At 38.1% G+C, this 20,110-nt stretch overlaps 1 protein-coding gene across 2 annotated transcripts; it reads right to left on the reverse strand.

Annotated features, from left to right (window-relative positions):
- Window positions 1-1,368: 1,368 nt before the first annotated feature.
- Window positions 1,369-11,464, reverse strand: cdhr5b (cadherin-related family member 5b). 2 transcript variants are annotated; one of them, XM_036576479.1, is made up of 15 exons: window positions 11,211-11,464; window positions 10,066-10,235; window positions 9,769-9,828; window positions 9,474-9,563; window positions 9,273-9,359; window positions 9,041-9,142; window positions 8,641-8,823; window positions 6,848-6,938; window positions 6,608-6,705; window positions 6,151-6,357; window positions 5,507-5,620; window positions 5,328-5,394; window positions 3,905-4,135; window positions 3,294-3,469; window positions 1,369-2,299 (listed from the first exon to the last, which is right to left on the reverse strand). In XM_036576479.1, the coding sequence occupies exons 1-15, from the start codon at window positions 11,293-11,295 to the stop codon at window positions 1,808-1,810; spliced, it is 2,253 nt and encodes a 750-aa protein (XP_036432372.1). In that variant the 5' UTR covers window positions 11,296-11,464; the 3' UTR covers window positions 1,369-1,807. The 2 variants fall into 2 exon arrangements, with proteins under 2 accessions (XP_036432372.1, XP_036432373.1); XM_036576480.1 differs by lacking the exon at window positions 3,905-4,135 and having other exon boundaries at window positions 11,211-11,452.
- Between the last annotated feature and the right edge of the window lie 8,646 nt (window positions 11,465-20,110).

Raw genomic sequence — 20,110 nt, forward strand, 5'->3', positions numbered from 1 at the left:
TTAAAGAAATTGACCCTTTTCACCCCCTTTTGCTTACTGTATTACAGAATGTCTCTCAGAAGTGATTCTCTGATTTCCTCATGGGCTCAAAAGAAAGTTCAAAGAAATGCAGCGGACGCAGCTCTATGTCCTCAATGTCGGAGCACTCCCTTTTTGGAAAAGAGGACTTTTCTGCTCCTGGTTCCCCCAGGAGAACCCCTTAAAGCTCAGCCTGTCATTGTTTATCAGTAAAATAAAAAATGTGTGCCTCAATGATGTTTACAATCACATAATATAGCAACACATAGTAGTACATGTACAACATGGATTACATATTACACTTGTCATTTACACTTGTCAACATTTAATGTCAAGTTTAAACGATTTTATAAATGGCTCCATAAGTGATCTGGTAAAGCATGTCATGGAAAACAACTCCCTGCCATGAAGTGAATCACTCATATTGGTGCTCCATCTCAGGTTAATGGTTAAAGTTATCTGCTAAGATAAGGTATTTATGATTATTGAGTATGGGTTTTATGATTAGAGGCTAAAGATTGTTCATCCACTGCTCTACACAGCTCACAGGCTCCACAGCTCCTTAACATAAACACACAGCAACACTGAAAGGTTGCTAGAACAACCGCCATTACACCCGTGTCAGGTCCAAGTACAAATTCATTAAGTCATAATTCAGGCATTTATTACCCTCTGACTGGCCCTCCTTTTATAACACACAAGTGTGGCTATAATTATGTACCAATATGTATTTGCATCTCATCTCAGACTCCTCTACTCTGTTATTAGGCAGTTGCTCTATTTACAATATACTATTATTTTGTATTACAAAACTACACAATCAAATATAGATCGATTGTTCACAAATCAGAGACCGGCCTTCATTTGTTTAATTCCCAGACCATTAAATACAATTTATTAAATTAACACAAAATATTTGATTCTATCCATTTGATGTAAATCCATTTGCATAAGGAAGGGTAAAGTCAAAAGAACATAACTGAAAAAAATGGAGTTTCCAAAAGTGGAGTTCAAAAATGTATCAGAGGGTACAGAGAAAATGGGACTCCTAATGACCATGCAAGACCTGGAAGACCACCCAAACTGTCCCCATTAGAAAAACATTACTCAAAGCTTTCATCTTTGAAGAGACGAGAAAGCTTCAGCTACAAAAAAGAAGTACATTTTCTAATTAAACAGCTGCTTGTGAAGCGGTTTGTGTTGCGAGAACAATGGACTGACCATCTCAGAGTCCAGACCTCAACACCACTGAATGTGAAAAGCAGAAAATGCAACCAACTTCTAAGACTGAACTTTCAGAGTGTGGAAAAATATCCTTGCAGATTCCTGAGAGCAAGTGTCCTGAAAAGAATGGACACTGAAATAAAGGCAAAGTGTGGACACAATAAATACTAAACAAAAAATATATTAGATTTAGTTGTTGAAATTTCTGTGTAATTTTCTGTTAAGTATGTCATGTGCTTTTTACTGAAGCCAAAAAATGAATGAGTTGTACATAATGGCTGTTTTGACTGTTAATTAAATAAATGAAGGATGTTCACTGTCTTTCGCACAGTACTATATGTGCAGCCTAACCAAACGTCATAAAAATGTCATGACTGTATTTATTCCTGTCAAAACTGTGTAAAAGTGTGAGCAATGCGTCTTGTATTATATTCCCTTCTTAGCTATGATTCACCAGAATAAGCAAAATAAGTTTTGCTGGTGAGACACTAGTTTGATGAGTGTGAGTGCAGTGCTGACTGACAGTTCTCCACCACCGCTACCGCAACACCCTCACATCAGGAGGCTACAAGTCATCATCATCTGAGTCTGAGCCTCTTCGCCGTGTGGACATGGACATGTTTGTATCTTCCTCATCATCTTCCTCCTCATCGTGGCTAACATCCCTCTCTCCACTGTCGGGGATGATGACCACCTCTTCCTTGACATTGGGATCGATGTCCTGCTTAAACCACACCGCTTTGTAGCCGTCCTCCACGCGCCGTTCCTTGGTGAGAATAGGCTTCACCTCCTTCTCACTGTCTGTGTTGTCTGAGGCACTCAGGCTGCTGGAGTCTGCAGGAGGAGAGCCGCTGTCATCGCTGGTTCTGCTCTGCAGAGTTGGAGTGCTGCTCTGTTTCTCCGGCTGTTGTGGCACACTGCGGCTCAGTGCCGGCCCCAACGGCAGGGGCAACTCCGCTGCCTGCTTGGAGCTCACACTGTCTGCATCTCTGTCATTCTGGAAGCCCTCATTAGTGTACTGCACTCCGTCTTTAGGCCCGGATGGGCCCCCAGTCAGCTACAGGCACCAATGACAGAACAACCATGAGACACATTATCACTGTGTAATGTTTCAGTCACTTTTCAGATGTTGGCAATTACTGTTTTCAGTTATATAAAATCTATTTTGTTGCAGATACATCTATAAAATCATTCTAATGTGATGCTACTACAGCACAACTAAATGGGATTAAAATAATTTGGTGAAAGCTATAAGATTTATGAAAGTCTAAATGTGTCCAGAATGAGGAACAGAGCTGCAGAAGATTTTCTAATAAGCAAGAAAACTATATAACATCAAGGATGATGTTATGTTAAAATTCTTAAATTTTAACAATTTCTTAAAAAATCTTAAATGCTTTGTGTTTGAAAAGTGGTTATTTCAAGAGAGGTAACTTGCCTCATATTCTAAGTTTGTGTGAACTTTAAAATGTTATATTTATCAAATATGAAACAGGATTTACCCTGCTTATTTTAGCATCTAGTAGGATGAAGTACCAAAAAACAAGTGTACCCCTTTCAGGCACTTCTGCTTGATGCTCCTAGTGAACTATCCATGAAATCAGTCATATGTAAAAGTTTGGGCACCTCTGATTAAATGGTACGTTGTGTTGATTTTGTAAGTGAAAATAAGTAACTTTAAAAATACTAAACACATCCTTTACAGAGAACACACTTCTGCACATTTAAATACACAGTTACGGTTAATTTGTTGAATTTAACATATTGGAAATATAGAAAATTTGCAGAGAAATGCCACACTTAAGTCCTGTGTAGAGAATGTGTTAACATATATTGGAAAATCAACAAAGCGTGTAATTTTATAAGGGACACCTAAAGTTTTGCATATGACTGTTTACCACACAATTATAAAATGTTGGTTTGCATGATGACAGCAGAAGAAAAAATCAGTCTCTGCAAATTCTTCTAATTCTCCCAGATCTAATGTCAGCTCACTCAGCTGCCTCGCAAGATTCATGTGTTTACATTTATTTAAGCTATAGATGGCCTACCATGCTGCGGAAGATGCTGGCCTCAGACAGTTTCTTCCAGTCTGCATTTTGCTGTTTGAGGCGGTACACCAGCAGGCCGATGAGCACCAGGCAGATGAGTAGCACTACAGCCAGACTGGCCCCCAGAGCCACCATATCCTCCGTCTTAAAGTCTCCCCCCGGCCCGGGCAGTGCTTCTAAAAGAAGGGTGAGGACAGACACTCAAATGCTTTTTCACAATATTAATATTAGTATTAAAAAACATATAGACATCATTCACTTATGTCAGCGATTGCCGTGTGCTGGATTCCTAATAATGATGTTTGTGATCAATCAGAATCTTGCAATCAGTGACTTTCATGCACCCTAAAAACAACACTAGAGATACCTTTAAATGCATGTCACGTTAACATGCACCCACATGCAGCAGCAGCAGCAAAGCTCAAAAATGCAGTAATAGCAAACACCCATTCAACAGCTGAAGTGAGCTGAGGTTGCATGGTGTTAAGCGATGCGGTGTAGGGCAATTATTACAAAGCAGCATAACTCTTTTTGCGGAATGTATGAGTGGCCATGTGTATGGGCACTCCGCGTGTGTGAGCATACGCATGCATATCTCTGCGTGCATGTACCTGTTTGAGGACTGGGAGGACTGTTGGGGAAGGTGGTAACGGTAACCGGATTGGAGGAGCTCTCTGTTAGATGTGTAACCACATCTGTGGCAGGGCTTGTGATCATGTCTGTGGTTTTGGCAGGGCTTGTGATCATGTCTGTGGTTTCGGCAGGGCTTGTGATCATGTCTGTGGTTATGATAGTGGTAGGGATGGTTGTGGTGGGCATTTCTGTAGTGGTTGTAGGGACCCCTAAAGGAAGAGCAGTAACACCTGTCAGGTCCATTGCAATCAGGCCAATTCAAGAACTTGATTACAATTTAAAAGAAATAAGTGAGCTGCTAATGCTGGGCGTGGCTGATAAAATTCACCCTCATGATATTTTTCAGATATGTATTTTCAAATAATATTTACATTTGCATTAAAAAAAGTTTCACAACTGCTACTCGGTGCTAAAAGAATGTCTCACAAACCTGATACAGCTTGTTTTGATTGAACTGGTTTGTTCAGTTCTGCTTCTCTTAAAATGGCACTGAATGAAACCTTACACTGTGTTGTAAACATTAACTAGAAACTTTTTTTTTCAATGAAGTTTTTATGTATTTTGAAGCGCTCTTCAAAAACAAACATGCAGCATATAATAGGCAGTAAAATGCAAAAGTTTAGGCACCCCAGGCCAAATTACATGCTTTGTTGATTGTCCATGTGGAAATAAATTTACGCATCCTCTACAGAGAACACACTTCTGCACATGTTAATGCATAATTACTGTTTATTTGTTGAATTTAACATATTTGAGGAAAAATAAAACATAAAATGTGGCCTATCCAAACGTTCTGGCAGATATAGATATATTTTTTATTTTATTTTCCCATATAATAAACTAAATATAAAGAAATTGCACTAAAATCTGCAGAAACATTTTCTGTTACAAAATATGGTAAATTTTCACTTAGAAAATCAACAAAACATGCAATTTGACCAGGTGTGTTGAATCTTTTGCATATGACTGTATGTTGTACAAGATCTATTAACACTGCTAAAGCTAAAAATCAATATTGTGGCACCAACATTGGTGTACTGGCATAGATATATTGCCCAGCGTTATGATCAGCATTTATCATCCATCTATTTCCTCTTGTCAGAGCAGGACTCATTTCTTGAATTGGCTGAATAGAAAAAGACCTTCCCGCAAACCTCTTAACACCTGCAATCTCCCCTCCCAACCCCACAAGCAAGCAACATTTCCTCACTGTTATGTAAAGTCCAGCGCTGGGATGCTTTTAAAGCCGGGTAAAGTGCGACTTGCGTTTCCTCATTTATGAAATACTTTTATCAGGATAGTTTCTTGTTTTCTATTATGGCTATAATTCCAGACACTGTTAAGGATGGAAGGTAATAAGGATGAGATAATGAGCAGCACGTGATCTTCATCTGGTCTCACCTGGAGTGACTTCCACAGACAGAGAGGCTGTGCCGAATTCATCATTGGTAGTATCAACTACACGTATCTACAACAAAACAAGAAAGATGAAACACGATGAAACAAGAAAGAACAGTTCTAAAAGTGTATTTGAAGTTAATGCGAAATTATCCAGTTACAGTTCAAAGTCAAATTCTTACGTTGAGTTCAATCGTGCCTGCAGAAGCTGCACTTGTCATGAGTATGAAGCCCTCTGCTGTGATTCTGAAGTCACTGCCATCTTGAACCTCAAAAACAATGTCAGGATTCACTCCCTACAAAGCAATCCACAAAAACATGTTATAAATGTGTGTAAAATGAGCCCTGAGTTTTCAGTGAAGTCACTTATAAGTACGCCAAAAGAGATTCTTCTTTATAGTGCTCATGTGAAGAAACGTATTGTAGCATCGGGTCTCTGTCCCCTCTGGTCATTGGCTGTTGTTCTCCATTTTAGTGTAGTAATGAGATATAACTCAATACCAGCAATGTGATGTGATGCATCTTGCTGAACAGGGCAGTCATCCCAAACTTTCTAGGAGCCACTTTTCTCATTTGTGGACATATTAGCTTTATAAGTCTGGAGTTTCCAGCCCTTTTACCCCTATTTGCTTACTGCACTGGTTTACTACTGATCTAGCAGCTCATTATGTCTTCAGTGCATGACTACTGACAGTTAGTTTCAAACCATGACCCACACAGAGTTACAGAGACTCTTCACTAGACTAAATAAGGTAAAAAAAATTCATGCATGAAAATCTGAAAAATAAACACCAGCATTAATTTAATAAAATATCCAAACTCTTACATCACTGAAGTCTGCGTCTGTGGCCTGAACTTGCAGGGGTTTGTTGCCAGTCTTGCTTTCCAGCACCAGGCTGCCCACGTCTGCGTCTTCTGAGATGAAGCCCTCATAACTGGATTTGACAAACTGTGGCGGGTGGAGGCTGCTGATGACTACGTGTATTGTGACGGTGGTGGTGGCAAGCTGGTCTGGAGTCAACACCTCATAGGCCTGCAGAGAGGGTTAAAACTGTGCTTAGCACATGAGATGCTTTCCATAAGGTCACATGGAGGACAGGTGAACATCTATTATACAATATGAAGCTGGAACAAGAGTTTTTCACAGGTGCTTTGATCTTTTGATATAATTACACATGAAGATGTATGTACCAAAGAGGGTAGTTTTGGCAGCACTGGAAACCAAAATTGGAAAAAAAAAGAAAATGTAGGCCTTCTATTTAATCAGCAGAGCGTTTTCTTACCATTACTGTCAGTGCGATTGATCCTGCCACACTCACTGCCTTCTGCATTGTAATGCTGCCGGTGTTTTGATCAATACTGAAGATATCATTCTCATTTCCTGTTCAACGACAGAGACTGACTAAGTTAATCCAGTCAACAGATGCTGGCTGGAGGAGCTGTGTGCACAGTTCAGACTGAAATTCTGTGGAACATAGAAAATTCATTCACTACAAAGAACAGTTTCTGATCTGCTGTCTGACCTGCGAGAATTCTGTAGCCAATTTCTTCATTCCTGCCTTTGTCTCCATCAATGGCATGCACTGGACCAGGCTCAAGAGTTAAAGCACCAGTCTGTAATTATAAAAGAAAAACCTTTCATTAATCAGTCTGGAGAACATGTTGTTAAAGAACATAGACGACGCTGAAACAATGGTGTATCATTAGATGGAGGATGGCATTTAAAAATACAACAATATATATATGATATCTTTAAAGGTGCAGTGTATAAGATTTAGGCCAGCAAATGTTAAGAAGAGCAATTTTTCCTTTCAACAAAAATCAAACCATCTTGGGAGCCACAACATTTTATTTCCATTTTACCCTCTTGGCTGTAAGCCTATAGACAAAAACACAGGCTTACTTTGCTCTACCTTAAGCTTTAGCTCAGCTGTAACCACTTTTCTCGTGTCTCAGGCAGGAAACTTTTCTGCAAAAGTAGAACAGTTTCTTGTAAAATGTCTCTCAAACTTTAATTTTTTACGAGACTGAAGTCAGCATCTCATTCACCAGCTTCTTTTTTGAATTTTCTTGTTCCACCTTAAATGGTGCCTAAGGCACCAGAATGTAACATTAACTGCTGCACCATTTAAGGCGGAATGGAAAAATTAGAATCTGACTTTTAGCTGCCTTCGACAGTTTCTCGCTGCAGATGAAATGTATCAGAAAATCAGCTGAAGTGATTATAAATGCAAATAAGTCCAGTCATCACCAAATTATCATTGTTCATCTTAAGTCTCTTTCTTTGCCTTTTAGTTAGCTGCTGGCTAGACTATATTGTTGTCTGGATTGCTATGTGACAAGCAGTCTGCATGCCAACCATAGGGTTAAAGGGTGAACTAACAGTTATACATTAACTTCAGTGTTTAAGACCATTTATTGTTAAAGCTTTGTTAGAACGATTAGCAGAGCTTTATTTTACTGCAAAGGAGGATTATTTTATTTTTTACCTGAAAATCTAATTCTGCTGTTGAGCGGCATGTAACTGCATCACCTGTAACTAGGAACTGTATTTTTGTTAGCTTAGAATGAGGCCTTCGTGTCTATTTAAGGAGCAGATTCACTTCTAACCGAGGCAGCTTGAATGTGATGGCGCTACAGCACCGGTTGGAAGATATAGAAAGAGGAAGAATCAGTAGTTGCTGCTGGTGCTGGCTAACCATTTTGTGTCGTGAGAAGCTTGAGAACACAAATTTTGACAAATGGAGGATCATACTTATTATTTACAATAAGAAAAGGGAGGGTGAATTCTCGTTATCAAAGAAGCAAAAACATGATGGCCACTTTAAGTTCTGCTACACGCTTGGAAAGCATGTAGCAGAACTTAAAGTTCTCTGTATCAACAACTAAATAGGTTGTTTTTGTTACTGTACCTTTAAGACATTTGTGTAAATGACTTCTGTTTTGATTGACTGCACTGTGTTAAACTAGCAAATAAATAGAGAGTATGCACAGAAATGACCAGAAAATGCTATGTTTTAATTTGTTCCCTGTAGAGTTAACTTATTTTCACTAATCAACTAAACATGAAATAATTAAACATAATTTGACTGCCATGTTCAAATAAATGAATTTTATGACTTCACAAAGACAACTAATTGGCTGTTTTTTTACACTCTGATTTTGGTATATGGACAATATGACATGTGTGTACTACATACTACCTTCTAAACCCATGGCTTATTTTCCATGAGTTTTCCATGATGTAGACACTTAACCTATTGCATCAATCAGTGCTGCTATGTAATGGCATGGACAGAGCTCAGTTTGTACACACCTCTAGTTCATTTAGGTTGACTTTCCCTTCATAGCCAGAGCTGAGGCAGACTTTGGTGAAGCCAATAGCGGTCTCTGTGCATGGCTGGAACCACGGTGGTCGGTTATTGATGTCTAAGACAAAGACTTTGACGGAGGTTGAGGCAGTATGAGATGGTGTCTCTGATGTTGTTAAAGGTGTATCCTGAAATTTCAGCAGATTTAGGTGACAAGAACACAGTTAGTCACTGGGCTACATCAGACTTTCAGGGCAAAGAATAAACATCAACATGCTACAAGACTTTTCCTGTGCTACATAGATAAGCTAGTTGTTTTATAGAGTGTGCTCGAGAGTAATTTTTTTTGTTAAATTACACCTTAGATGGTCAAATATTTCTCTGTCTAGAAGAGCTGAGACTTGCCTGAACAAAGAGCGTCATATTGACTTCTGGAGTGGTGTCATAATCCAGAATCGTCTGCACCTGAATTTGTGGATTGATGGCTGACAGCAGCCCAAATTCATTCTGAGAACGACAATTAAAGAGAGAAAGAGACAGAAAAAAAGAAAATAAGACAGAAGACACCGTTTAAATTGTGATATTTTGACCTTAATTTACGTTTATGACTATTTTCAGAAAACAGTTAAGACTTTACCATGGGAGACTCAAGCCAATAGTACAGTTGATCTTTGTCGAGGTCTGTAGCCTCAATTCTGCCGATACTTGTACCAACATTTGTTAGCTAATCATAAAGAGAGACCACATCATTTCAGTTACCACTGGCAATAACTGTTCTTCTCAGTGAGGAATGTAAATTCATCATTGCCTTTTTCAAGCAGTGTAATGTAAGATGTACCTCATCAACTGACAGGTCATATTGGCTCTGTGCAAACACTGGAGGATTGTCATTAACATTTTCCACAATCACAGTCACACGTTTAGGTACCTGAAAAGAAGCATTTTGCATTGTAGTATGACCGACAGTAGCTTACGCCACAGAAACAATAAAGATTGTAGACAGGACCTCACAAAGCAAAACAAACACTACTACTTTTCTGTAAAAGCATAATACATGATAATTTGTAGCATAGATCAAGTATAACATCATAAAACATAATATAACATGATAATATAACAAAGATCAAGCTTACTGAATTCTCTCCTTCTTTTCTGCATTCTAACCCAACAAATAGAACTTCAACAGGAAGAGCCTGGACAAACACATTAAAGTAAACATGCACATAAATGTGTATTTCTTTACTTTCATACAAGTTATAAATAGTGAAAATGAATGGAACTTTTCTAGTATCATTCAGAGGGCATCTGTTTTTTTTATTTTTTTTTTTGAATAGCAGGAACTGACTTATGTTACAGCTGGAAAGCTTGTATCTTCGTCATCTTCTGGACCATAAATTACATACAGTGGGGACTGTGAAAGTGATAATTACCTCAAAGTCCAGAACTATGATTGCCACCAGCAGACTGCCATTTATGCTGAAAGCCTCATGAGGGTTGTCTGTGATAACGACGCTCACCCCATCCTCCAGAGCTAATGTAGCGACTGTTTGACCAATATCGTTGTTCTCTTTTATGCTCACTGTGTCTGGAGCTGTGCATACTGTAACAAAGAGTTACCATAAAGAAGAGTCAAATCAGAGTCAGTCTGTTTTGTTCTCCAGTGTGGGACATGTAGAGTGAATGTAAAGCTCAGCGGACAACATATTTTGTGAGAAGTTGTTCACACACTAAGAACTTACAAAAAGGCGATATTCAGTATGATACAATACAAATATAAACAGTGTGATACAAGTCATATAAATTCAAGCTAATAACTGTAGTTGAATGTGAGGATAAAGTTCTGCCGCTGGAAGCTTTGTAGACACATATTCCTTATTACTTGATCACTGGGAGTGAGTCGTTTATTTATGTAATCCAAAATTTACGTTTCAGTACTTCAGTTTACAGTGAACATTTTGTCACTGTTGGAACAAAAACCTTGTATCTCCAAAATGGTAAGTTTAAGGAGAAGCAACAAACATTCTTAACTCATAATGGAAGTTATGAGGTTAATGTATCCAGATTGTTGCTTAATAATTCTTGATCATCTCTGTTGGTCCATTTATCATGAAACACAATACAAAGAGTAACTGGCATTTTCAAATTTTGCAATAAAAAGTAAAAATGCCAAAGATGGAAATGCAAGATTTTTGTGCAACATCGACAATTTGCTTCATCCATTTGTTTTAGAGATGTTTCATCAATATACTTCCATGATTTACCATATTCATAAATATCATATAAAGCTATAAAAAGTTTTTTTTACTAAACAAAGTAGTTTTAAAAGTAGAAGAATGAACGTAGAATAAAAGTAGAAGTATTTTTAATTTCCAGAAAATGTTAGCACCAGTAATTGATGTGTTTATTTGCCTTCCTAATGATCATCTTTATAGGCTAATAGTCACATCATTAAGCAAACCATAAGCCAGTAAAACAGCATGTATGATATTATTGTTATATAGACTGTGAAGGATTATTTTTGAAAACATTGTGCGTTAAATTCTAACAGATTGCACATGCGGCGTTTAGCACTTACAGGTTTGAACGAAAGCGTTGGCGGTGAACACAACCAGGAGACAGAAAACTGTTTTCAGTGAGAATTCAAGCCGTTTTAGATCCATTGGTCCCTGTTCTGTGGATCAGTTAAAGGAAAAGATGGAGCATCAGGAGTTCTTTGTTCTGTCGGGTTCTTGTTCACACAACACATATACAGGACTGGCAGATAAAAGAGCAGGCTTCAGACCCAACCTTTGAGACGAGATGAAACCTTATCAGCATTTACTGGCCATAAAAGCTGTTCATGGTGGACTTTTCCCCCACATGAACTCCCATCTATGTGAAAAGGATTGGTGTGGTGTAACTGTCACAAATGCTCAGCAACTGTTTACCTCTAGCTTTCGTTGACGACACCATCAGATCAGATCATAAGAGAAAGGAAAGGCAAATGATGTGCGTCCTAGAGAGAGAGAGCTTATCTAGGATTCACTCCCTCTCAACATACACTGATCAGGCATAACATTATGACCACCTCCTTGTTTCTACGCTCATTGTCCATTTTATCAGCTCCACTTACTATATAGGTGCACTTTGTAGTTCTACAATTACAGACTGTAGTCCATCTGTTTCTCTGCATACTTTGTTAGCCCCCTTTTACCCTGTTCTTCAGTGGTCAGGACCCCCATGGACCCTCACAGAGCAGGTATTATTTGAGTGGTGGATCATTCTCAGCACTGCAGTAACACTGACGTGGTGGTGGTGTGTTAGTGTGTGTTGCGCTGGTCTGAGTGGATCAGACACAGCAGTGCTGCTGGAGTTTTTAAACACCTCAGTGTCACTGCTGGACTGAGAATAGTTCACTAACCAAAAATATCCAGCCAACAGTGTCCTGTGGGCAGTGTCCTGTGACCACTGATAAAGGACTATAGGATGACCGACACAAACTGTGCAGCAGCAGATGAGCTATCGTCTCTGACTTTACATCTACAAGGTGGACTGACAAGGTAGGAGTGTCTAACAGAGTGGACAGTGAGTGGACACTGTATTTAAAAACTCCAGCAGCACTGCTGTGTCTGATCCACTCGTACCAGCACAACACACACTAACACACCACCACCACGTCAGTGTTACTGCAGTGCTGAAAATGATCCACCACCTAACCTGCTCTGTGAGGGTCCATGGGGGTCCTGACCACTGAAGAACAGGGTAAAAGGGGACTAACAAACTATGCAGAGAAACAGATGGACTACAGTCTGTAACTGTAGAACTACAAAGTGCACCTATATAGTAAGTGGAGCTGATAAAATGGACAATGAGCGTAGAAACAAGGAGGTGGTCATAATATTATGCCTGATCAGTGTATTCATTAGTCCATGAAAGATCAACACTTTCAGCCTCAGGCCGTTCGCCATGCACTGAACAGAAAGTATCCTTTCTGAAGTTGAACTTTATGGCGTGTTTCATTTCAGCAGCAAGAATACACATCAACTCAGGTTTCTGATGCCGTAGGCAAACTCAACAGATCCAAAAGGAGAAATGTGTCGTTCTTGAAAAGATCTGGCTTCAACGTTATACATCAGACACCAGAGTTTGATTTAACAATAGATCTGCGTCAGTCGGCGTTAACAGTGTTTAGTGTTTTATGTCTTACTGGAACCTTTATCTGAGAGTGTACTAAGTGGACTTGTGCCAGTTACCTTTTATCTGCTGTTTCTCTCACAAGATGAACATTTTACAGAAGACAAAAGTTTCCCACAGAAAAAATAAATCTCCAAAAGAAAGAAAGAAAGAAAGAAAGAAAGAAATCAGAGCTGTATTCCTGATTCTAAATGCGAACAGTGTCATGATGAATGGTGAAACATAAACTGAAGTGGGTGCTGCAGTGATTACTGCAATTCTGCTGACAGTATACTGCTAATTGGAGGTTCACATAACAGCCCTCACACAATGCATACTACGGGGTGCTGGCACTTTCACAGCAAATTTGGAGCTCAGTTTATGTTGAAAGGCTCCTAAAGATTATGTACAGGCGGTCATATTGTTAACACACTATTTGGTCAAACTTACGAGGGATAAGGTAAGAAGCAGGGGTGGACAAAGCACAATACTTCTAAAACAAAAAAAAGTAGAAATACTTTAGGTGAAATATTAATTGATGAGAAGTATAAGTATTCTTTCTCTATCTCTGTTTGAGTACTGTCTCATGAATATATTTTAGTATTAAAGTAAAAGTACTTTGAGTTATTGTAGATCTTGTGTAATTACAAAAGTTTGAGCGGCAAGTTATGTCACTCTCAGCTGAGTTATCTATTCGTATCTGCAGTCACAGAGTTCTTAATAAAAATGTATTCATCACAATAGTATTACACAGTATCTGTAATAACTCAGAGTACTTTTGATACTTCACCCCTTTAAATCCCAGGCTTATTGTGTACTAAGGCTTATTATTCAGTAACTACAGAGACTTCAGTGCAAACCTCTTGAGCTATTCTTAGGATATAGAAGTGTGTAATAAAACTGGCAGCCCGCCGGTGGGCCCTGGCCATTTAGGGGGTTAATCACATTCACATGTAAGTACTTTTGTACTTTAACTCTAGTAGAAATATAGAAAGAATATTTGTCATTTTATTCAAGAGTACTTCTACTTTTACTCAATTGCAGAAGCAGCTTATGTTTAGGGTTAGAATGAGTGTTATATTTATGGTTAGGGAAAAGTTAATGTGATGTAAATTGATATTTAGTTAAATGAAAATTCATGACAAGCTAAGCACCTAGAAAGTATCTACAGTGCTTTACCAGTTCCAATACCAGTATGATAAGGTATTTTTGCTTTAAAAACTACTGCACTTTAAAACGATCTATTTCTTTTAAATGTAAAAGTAGGCTATCATGCTCGAACTGCTCACTGTACTACACAGCTAACAGTGTCACATCACATAATTTGAGTATCTGCTATTTCAGACTTGATTTGTTACAGGATTGGCTCAGATTTACTCCTTTTTCTCTCCAGTATCCAATCCAGCATTTTCTGCTGATACTGACCTGATACTGATTCCCATTAATACCGGTATGCCATCTCTAAAATAAAGTTTTTGCCATTTGTGAAAGGAGATCACATCATGGCAGGAAATGCTTTCTGCAACTAATCTCAATAGTAATTAGATTCAAATTCAACACAGTGGTTATCAACATTCATTCACAATGAAGAAAAAATGGCAAATGTCTTTTCTAGTGATATATATATTATATATATATATATATATATATATATATATACATATAAAAATATAAATATATATTTACATATACATACAAAAACTAACTATATATATGTCTATATATATATATATATATATATATATATATATATATATATATATATATATATATATATATATGAACTAAACTAGCCAGTGATCATTTACAGCAGCAGAGTTGTTGCATTTGGGAGAGTGTTGTGTTTATCTAATTATGTGGATCAGTCTGTTGTAAATTTATTTAACACCTATTAATGTCAGAATAAAGTATTCAAAAAAGATTATTTCTGGACTTTAATGGTGTTGTACAGTACTTTACTGCACATGTGACAAGTGTGAAAGGAACATGTTGGTATATGAATGGGCAGTATTAATGATACATGTGGTTGAAATACCTATATCAAATACAAAATATGATTTTGTAATTTGTATGTGATAGGGTTGATGAAATTGGCTTCATATTTTGTATCAAAATATTTGTGTTTTGTGTTTTTGTAGTTTAAAAATACTGTAAAACACTTTCTGTGAGAAGTCCATGTGATGACATCATAAAAATGCAAATGATGCATTCAGCCTTTGATTGGTGCCTACTCAGTATCTTAACCAGGTTTGTTGAGATCAGAACATTGAGGTTCTGAAAATTGATCCAGCACAAGGTGAGAAACTTTTAGAGTGCCAGCTTTCAACTGATTTTTAGGATAAATTGCCAGTTCTAGTTAAGTTTTCATGTTCACTTTAGTAGCCTAGGCTAAATCTTTTACTGAATTATGTAATGTTTTGCACATGACAGATCTCTGGCATGCCTTGTTTGGCAAAGAAAAGCTGCAGCTCTCACACATTGTTCACTTAATCAGCTGAGTCAGTGTACTAGTGAAGGGACAGATCAAATAGGCTGATAGATAAAAGGTTTGTGAAGTGACTTCCTGCTGCCTTGGAAAAGTTTTTTTGGTATTTTTAAAATACAAAAATACATTAGTTTATTTTGATATATGTAAAGGCTGATGTATTGCATAGTTTATTCTAATACACTTACAGTTAGGGTGTTTTGTATCTTATTTTAAAATTAATTTTGATTTATCTTTATCCATCTCTGTATATACTACTGCTTTATGATTTGTTTACTTTTTTGCCGGTAATATTAAATGGCCTAAATGTGCTTTAAAAGTATTAAAAGGGTTTTGAAGAATGAAAGGTTAGGAGTGTCATGTGGTTAAAGGTTTTCACCAGGGGATTGCTTGGTTGTTTGTTTGTTTGTTTGTTTGCATGTTTGTTTGTTTGTTTGTTTGTTTAAAGAAGTGCACATGTCGAGTATTTGTGAGTAATGGCAGTCTTTGTGAGACATTTGAAAAAAGGAACGTTTATTTTCAAGTACACAGCAATTTGTCCTGTATAATCATAAAGCTGCAATCACTCTTCCAGTAAAACCGCTTTATCGTGTTCAGTCTTCACATGTTGTGACACATTGTTGAATGTGGGCAGAGTGGGTGAGTCATTGGTACACGCTGGCACACATATACTGTTTCATCAGTGTGTTCACTCGCTCTGTGTCTCCAGTGAGGCCACTGTGAAAACATACAGCACAGAAAACGTGCACTTTACCATCTATATAGCACAAAGAATTAAATTCAAAAGAATTAGAATAGATTAGAACACTTGGGAACACTTGGGAAAAAATAGTATGTAAAGTGACAAATTAGAGATTCACAGAAGGTTGTGAATGTAAATGATCCAAAGTAATACTGCTGTCCAGAAAAAACATATATCTACATTTTTGTCGATTTTGTCGAAACTCTTTACATTAACTTAAAAGTTAAGAACATTTTTGCCTTCTCCTATAAAGTTTTATTTTGGAGATGTTTCTTTGTACAGTGACTACAAGCAGGTGATGAGCAGATTCCTCAGTACACTGACCAGTCAGGCTTACCTCTTCTTGCTGTTCTGCATGCGACGGAGGAAGGAGCAAAGGGAGGAGAGCTTGGCTTTAGACTTTAGCAGCTCAGCATAGCGGTTGGTGAACTCCAGGTCGCCCAGCTGTCTGATCTGCAGCTCAGACCTCCTGCTCCTGCGTAGAGCATTACACACAGGCCTGTTCACTCCAGGCTTCATTCACCCTCTCCAATGACTTTAATCATGCTGTAAACGTGCTCTGAGTCTTCAGCCAATAAATCTTTCCAATTCAGTTCATTACGCTTTGCAGAATGTAACAAGCATGTGTTCACAGATAAACGAGACAGGGTTTACTCTGGTATATTCACAGCCATGTCTGGACAAATGTCATTAGAGCAGAAGCACTCTCAAACATATCGTCGCTGTCCAAAAAAACATGTCCAAAGTGGCAAAAACCGTCTTTACTTGTAATGCAAGTTGAGGTAAAGAGATTTTTTGGAGATTTTGGAGCATTTCTATTGGTCCATTCATCATAAAATGTTTACACAGTGTAAAGGGCAGCTGCTGTCCTCAAATGATAAAAAAAAATAAAAATAGAAAAAATAATGGAAATACTTGTGTTTTTTGGACAGGGATATGTTAGATAATGTCACTATCATATAAAACCTTTGTTTTATTTATTTATTTTTTACATCATTAGAAAACACAGGTGCTATTCACATTCTGTGATGAATGGATTAATAGAAATAATCCAAAATTTCATTTTACATTAACAGGACATTGCAGTTAAGACCATTTCTCTTTGTCTTATGAAGTAACAGCCATGATAAGTAAGTCGATAATAGTGCCCCAGATGTGCTGTCCTACCTCTGCCTATTTCTTAAAGCACTCTAATTGAAGCAACAATTAATTAAGCAAGTCACAATTTTTCTTTTGCCTTGCCCAAAACATTTAAGTAAGTGAGGCTTTGCCACAGCACTGGTGTTGGTGTGGAAAACAACCCACCCTCTGTCTTCTACAGCAGGCCCGTCCTCATCTGCACTGTCTGTGGGAAACAAACATCTTCTGCAGGAGTGACTGTCCATGCTTATGAGGCTGTCATTATCCTCCACAACCCTACAGTGACAACACACAGCACACTGATTGCCTATATACACCACAATATGGTAGAACCACTCGCATACAAACACTTCAATACAAGGCCCAACTCGTATGCATCCTGACCAGTGATTAAGTTTTATCAAGCTTTAGGAGTTTTGCCTAGAGTCTCTCACAGTGGATACAGAGAAGGTGCAGAGTTTAACTCAGAGCACTGAGAGTCCCTTACTGATTCAAGCCAAGAAAAGAAAAGAAAAAAAAAACAGAGACAGGTAACAAGTAGCAAGAGAAAAAAAGAAACCTCATAGAGAAAGAAATAGAAAATAAATTGGCACGCTGAGAGAAAGAAAAGAAAAGGAAAAAACAACTTTAGCAGGCTTTGTAAGTCGCTGGCGAGAGATGTTAGAAACAAAACTGGCAAAAAAGAAGCCTGAGCCATTGCTCAGGAGGTCTACCCTTTCTATACAAGGCCAGACAAAGAGCAAAACTCAAAGGTAGATCCAGACAAAAATTAAGTCAGAGAGACAAAAAAGGCTGAGAGAAGGGCTGTACAGTCCTACCTGCCCACAGCTGGGAGTGTGGCCGTGTACTGCAAGAGAAGCGCTGATAGCAGGATAACCTGCACTAAGCTCAGTAGATAAGGCATGGCAACACCTTCAAGAGACCAGAGGAAGAGTCAGCTTTGAGAGCTAAAGGCTCTGGAGAAACAGGATCAAATCAGTCAGTTTTCACTCTTGACTGAGGAAGAAGCTCCTTCACGCAGCCTCTCGGGTGGCCACGCTGAGCTAAAAGAGGAAACAAAAGCTGTCCAACTCACCTGGAGGACAGTCCACTTGCTGTGATGCGCTTGCAGTGGAAGAACGATTGTGGTGGCTCATTTGCCCCAAGTGCTTTTTGTACCCCAGAATTTATTGACCGAGGAAAAAGAGATGCCACTTACTCATGTCAGATTAGTTTTACATCCGGCATATGTTAACCCTACACCCAGGACTTTATGGCTGTGCTTATTTACATTACTCATTTTGCCTATTTACCATGAGTTTTAGCCTGATGAAGGTTATAGGTGAGCTTGTGTGCTCTTGCTAATAAAGGTAAACATCATTAGCTGTTACCACTTCCTTAATTGGTAGTTAGGATCCCATATTATTATTTTACAGTCCAATTTGTTGTGAATGAAATCACTAAAAAATCAATTTGAGGAAACAGAATGTTTGGCTGACAGTGAAAAACTGTCAGTGTGAACACAGGAGTGACCGATTAGCCTTTCCCGCAGTGCTGTGTCCACCATTTGGAAAGGCCAAGTCACTTGATAGAAGATGGAACAGCTTTTCCATGTTGTGTGCCAGAGCATCGATTGCAAATGCTAGGAAGAGTAACTGAACCAGTGAACCACATCACAGTCGTTAGACACACACCCACACACAAACACACACACACACACACACACATACACCCACACACACAGAGTGTGTTGTGATGACTGGGGTAATGGGCCAGTCTTAGAAGCTTTGTGATATTTTTTCCATTTTTAAAATATTCCATAATGACTAAGCCAATCAGCAGTCTGTGTCCTTTTTGATATGTAAATATAAAATAATCAGATGTTTTCCATTTTATGTTTTAAAGATGTGTATATGAAGGATTTCACATTAAATGCCCATTTTAAGAATGTTCTTTTTTCGTGAGATACGTTGTTAGGAGGGGCTTCACATATTCAAGAAATATCAAAGCTCTGTTATGATGAATACCACCTTTATTAGATAAATAAAAATGCTTTCAATTGTACATCAGCTGTTACTCTTTTCAAAAACATGTTATATCTAAAAATGTTACAGATGGATGTTTTGGAACTCTTCATATACTCCTGTGCTAAAAGTCAATTGATGTTTCATCAGTTATAACTGTAATATTTAGATGTGATGTTACTCATAAGAAGAAAAAAAAAAGTCAGCGTTAACAAAAAGCTTACGAACAGGGTACTGATGAAGGGGTGCTTGGCTTTGGAGAACCTGCTGTCAGCAATGGAACTAACAGACATTGTAAGCTCAGAGTGGTGCTCTTGTAATTATAACATATAATGACCAACAGGGGGCAGTGTTAGTCTGAACCCTGAGGTTCATCCGCTCTATAAGAATAGCCTGAAGTTAGCACATAGCCTGGTGAGTGGCATAATCAGAACAATAAGGCAAACTATGGACACCTCAAGGCAAAACAATAGTGAGTAAAAAAGCAAATTACACTGTCATTTTTATTCATTGTTTGTAATTTTTGTATAGATTTAATGAACATTCAGATCAGTGGCATAACTACTGGCTGGGCAAGGGTTGGGGGGGCAGCTGCGCTGGGTCCCATAGCACAAGGGGTCCCGTGGCAACCAGGCTCCCTAAAATCTTTATTAGGCCTCTCATACAGATACTGATGCAATTGTACATGCATGACTTACAGAAAGATCCAATATCTTGCCAACATACCTTATAAGTTATCTTCCAATAACACTACACAGACAGAACTGATGTCTGTTCATCTCCTTCTTATTCACAATGCATCTCATTCATGATGACTTGTTTTTGAAATGGGTCCTTCACAACCTACAACATGACAATCAATGCTGTGACAAAAACTATTAACTTTACAAACAAAAAAAAGGAACTTCACAGAAGAAGGAAAAAAACATTTTTAACTTTCAATGAAAGTTAAT

The sequence above is a fragment of the Colossoma macropomum genome, unplaced genomic scaffold, assembly GCF_904425465.1.
Source record: "Colossoma macropomum unplaced genomic scaffold, Colossoma_macropomum, whole genome shotgun sequence".
Classification (NCBI taxonomy): domain Eukaryota; kingdom Metazoa; phylum Chordata; class Actinopteri; order Characiformes; family Serrasalmidae; genus Colossoma; species Colossoma macropomum.

Coding starts and splice junctions, on each gene's coding strand:
- cdhr5b (XM_036576479.1), bottom strand. CDS start 11,295: ATGGATCTAAAACGGCTTGAATTCTCACTGAAAACAGTTTTCTGTCTC. Junction 10,236..11,210: donor CAACGCTTTCGTTCAAACCT/GTAAGTGCTAAA, acceptor TCTTTGTTACAG/TATGCACAGCTCCAGACACA. Junction 6,358..6,607: donor CAATCGCACTGACAGTAATG/GTAAGAAAACGC, acceptor CCCTCTCTGCAG/GCCTATGAGGTGTTGACTCC.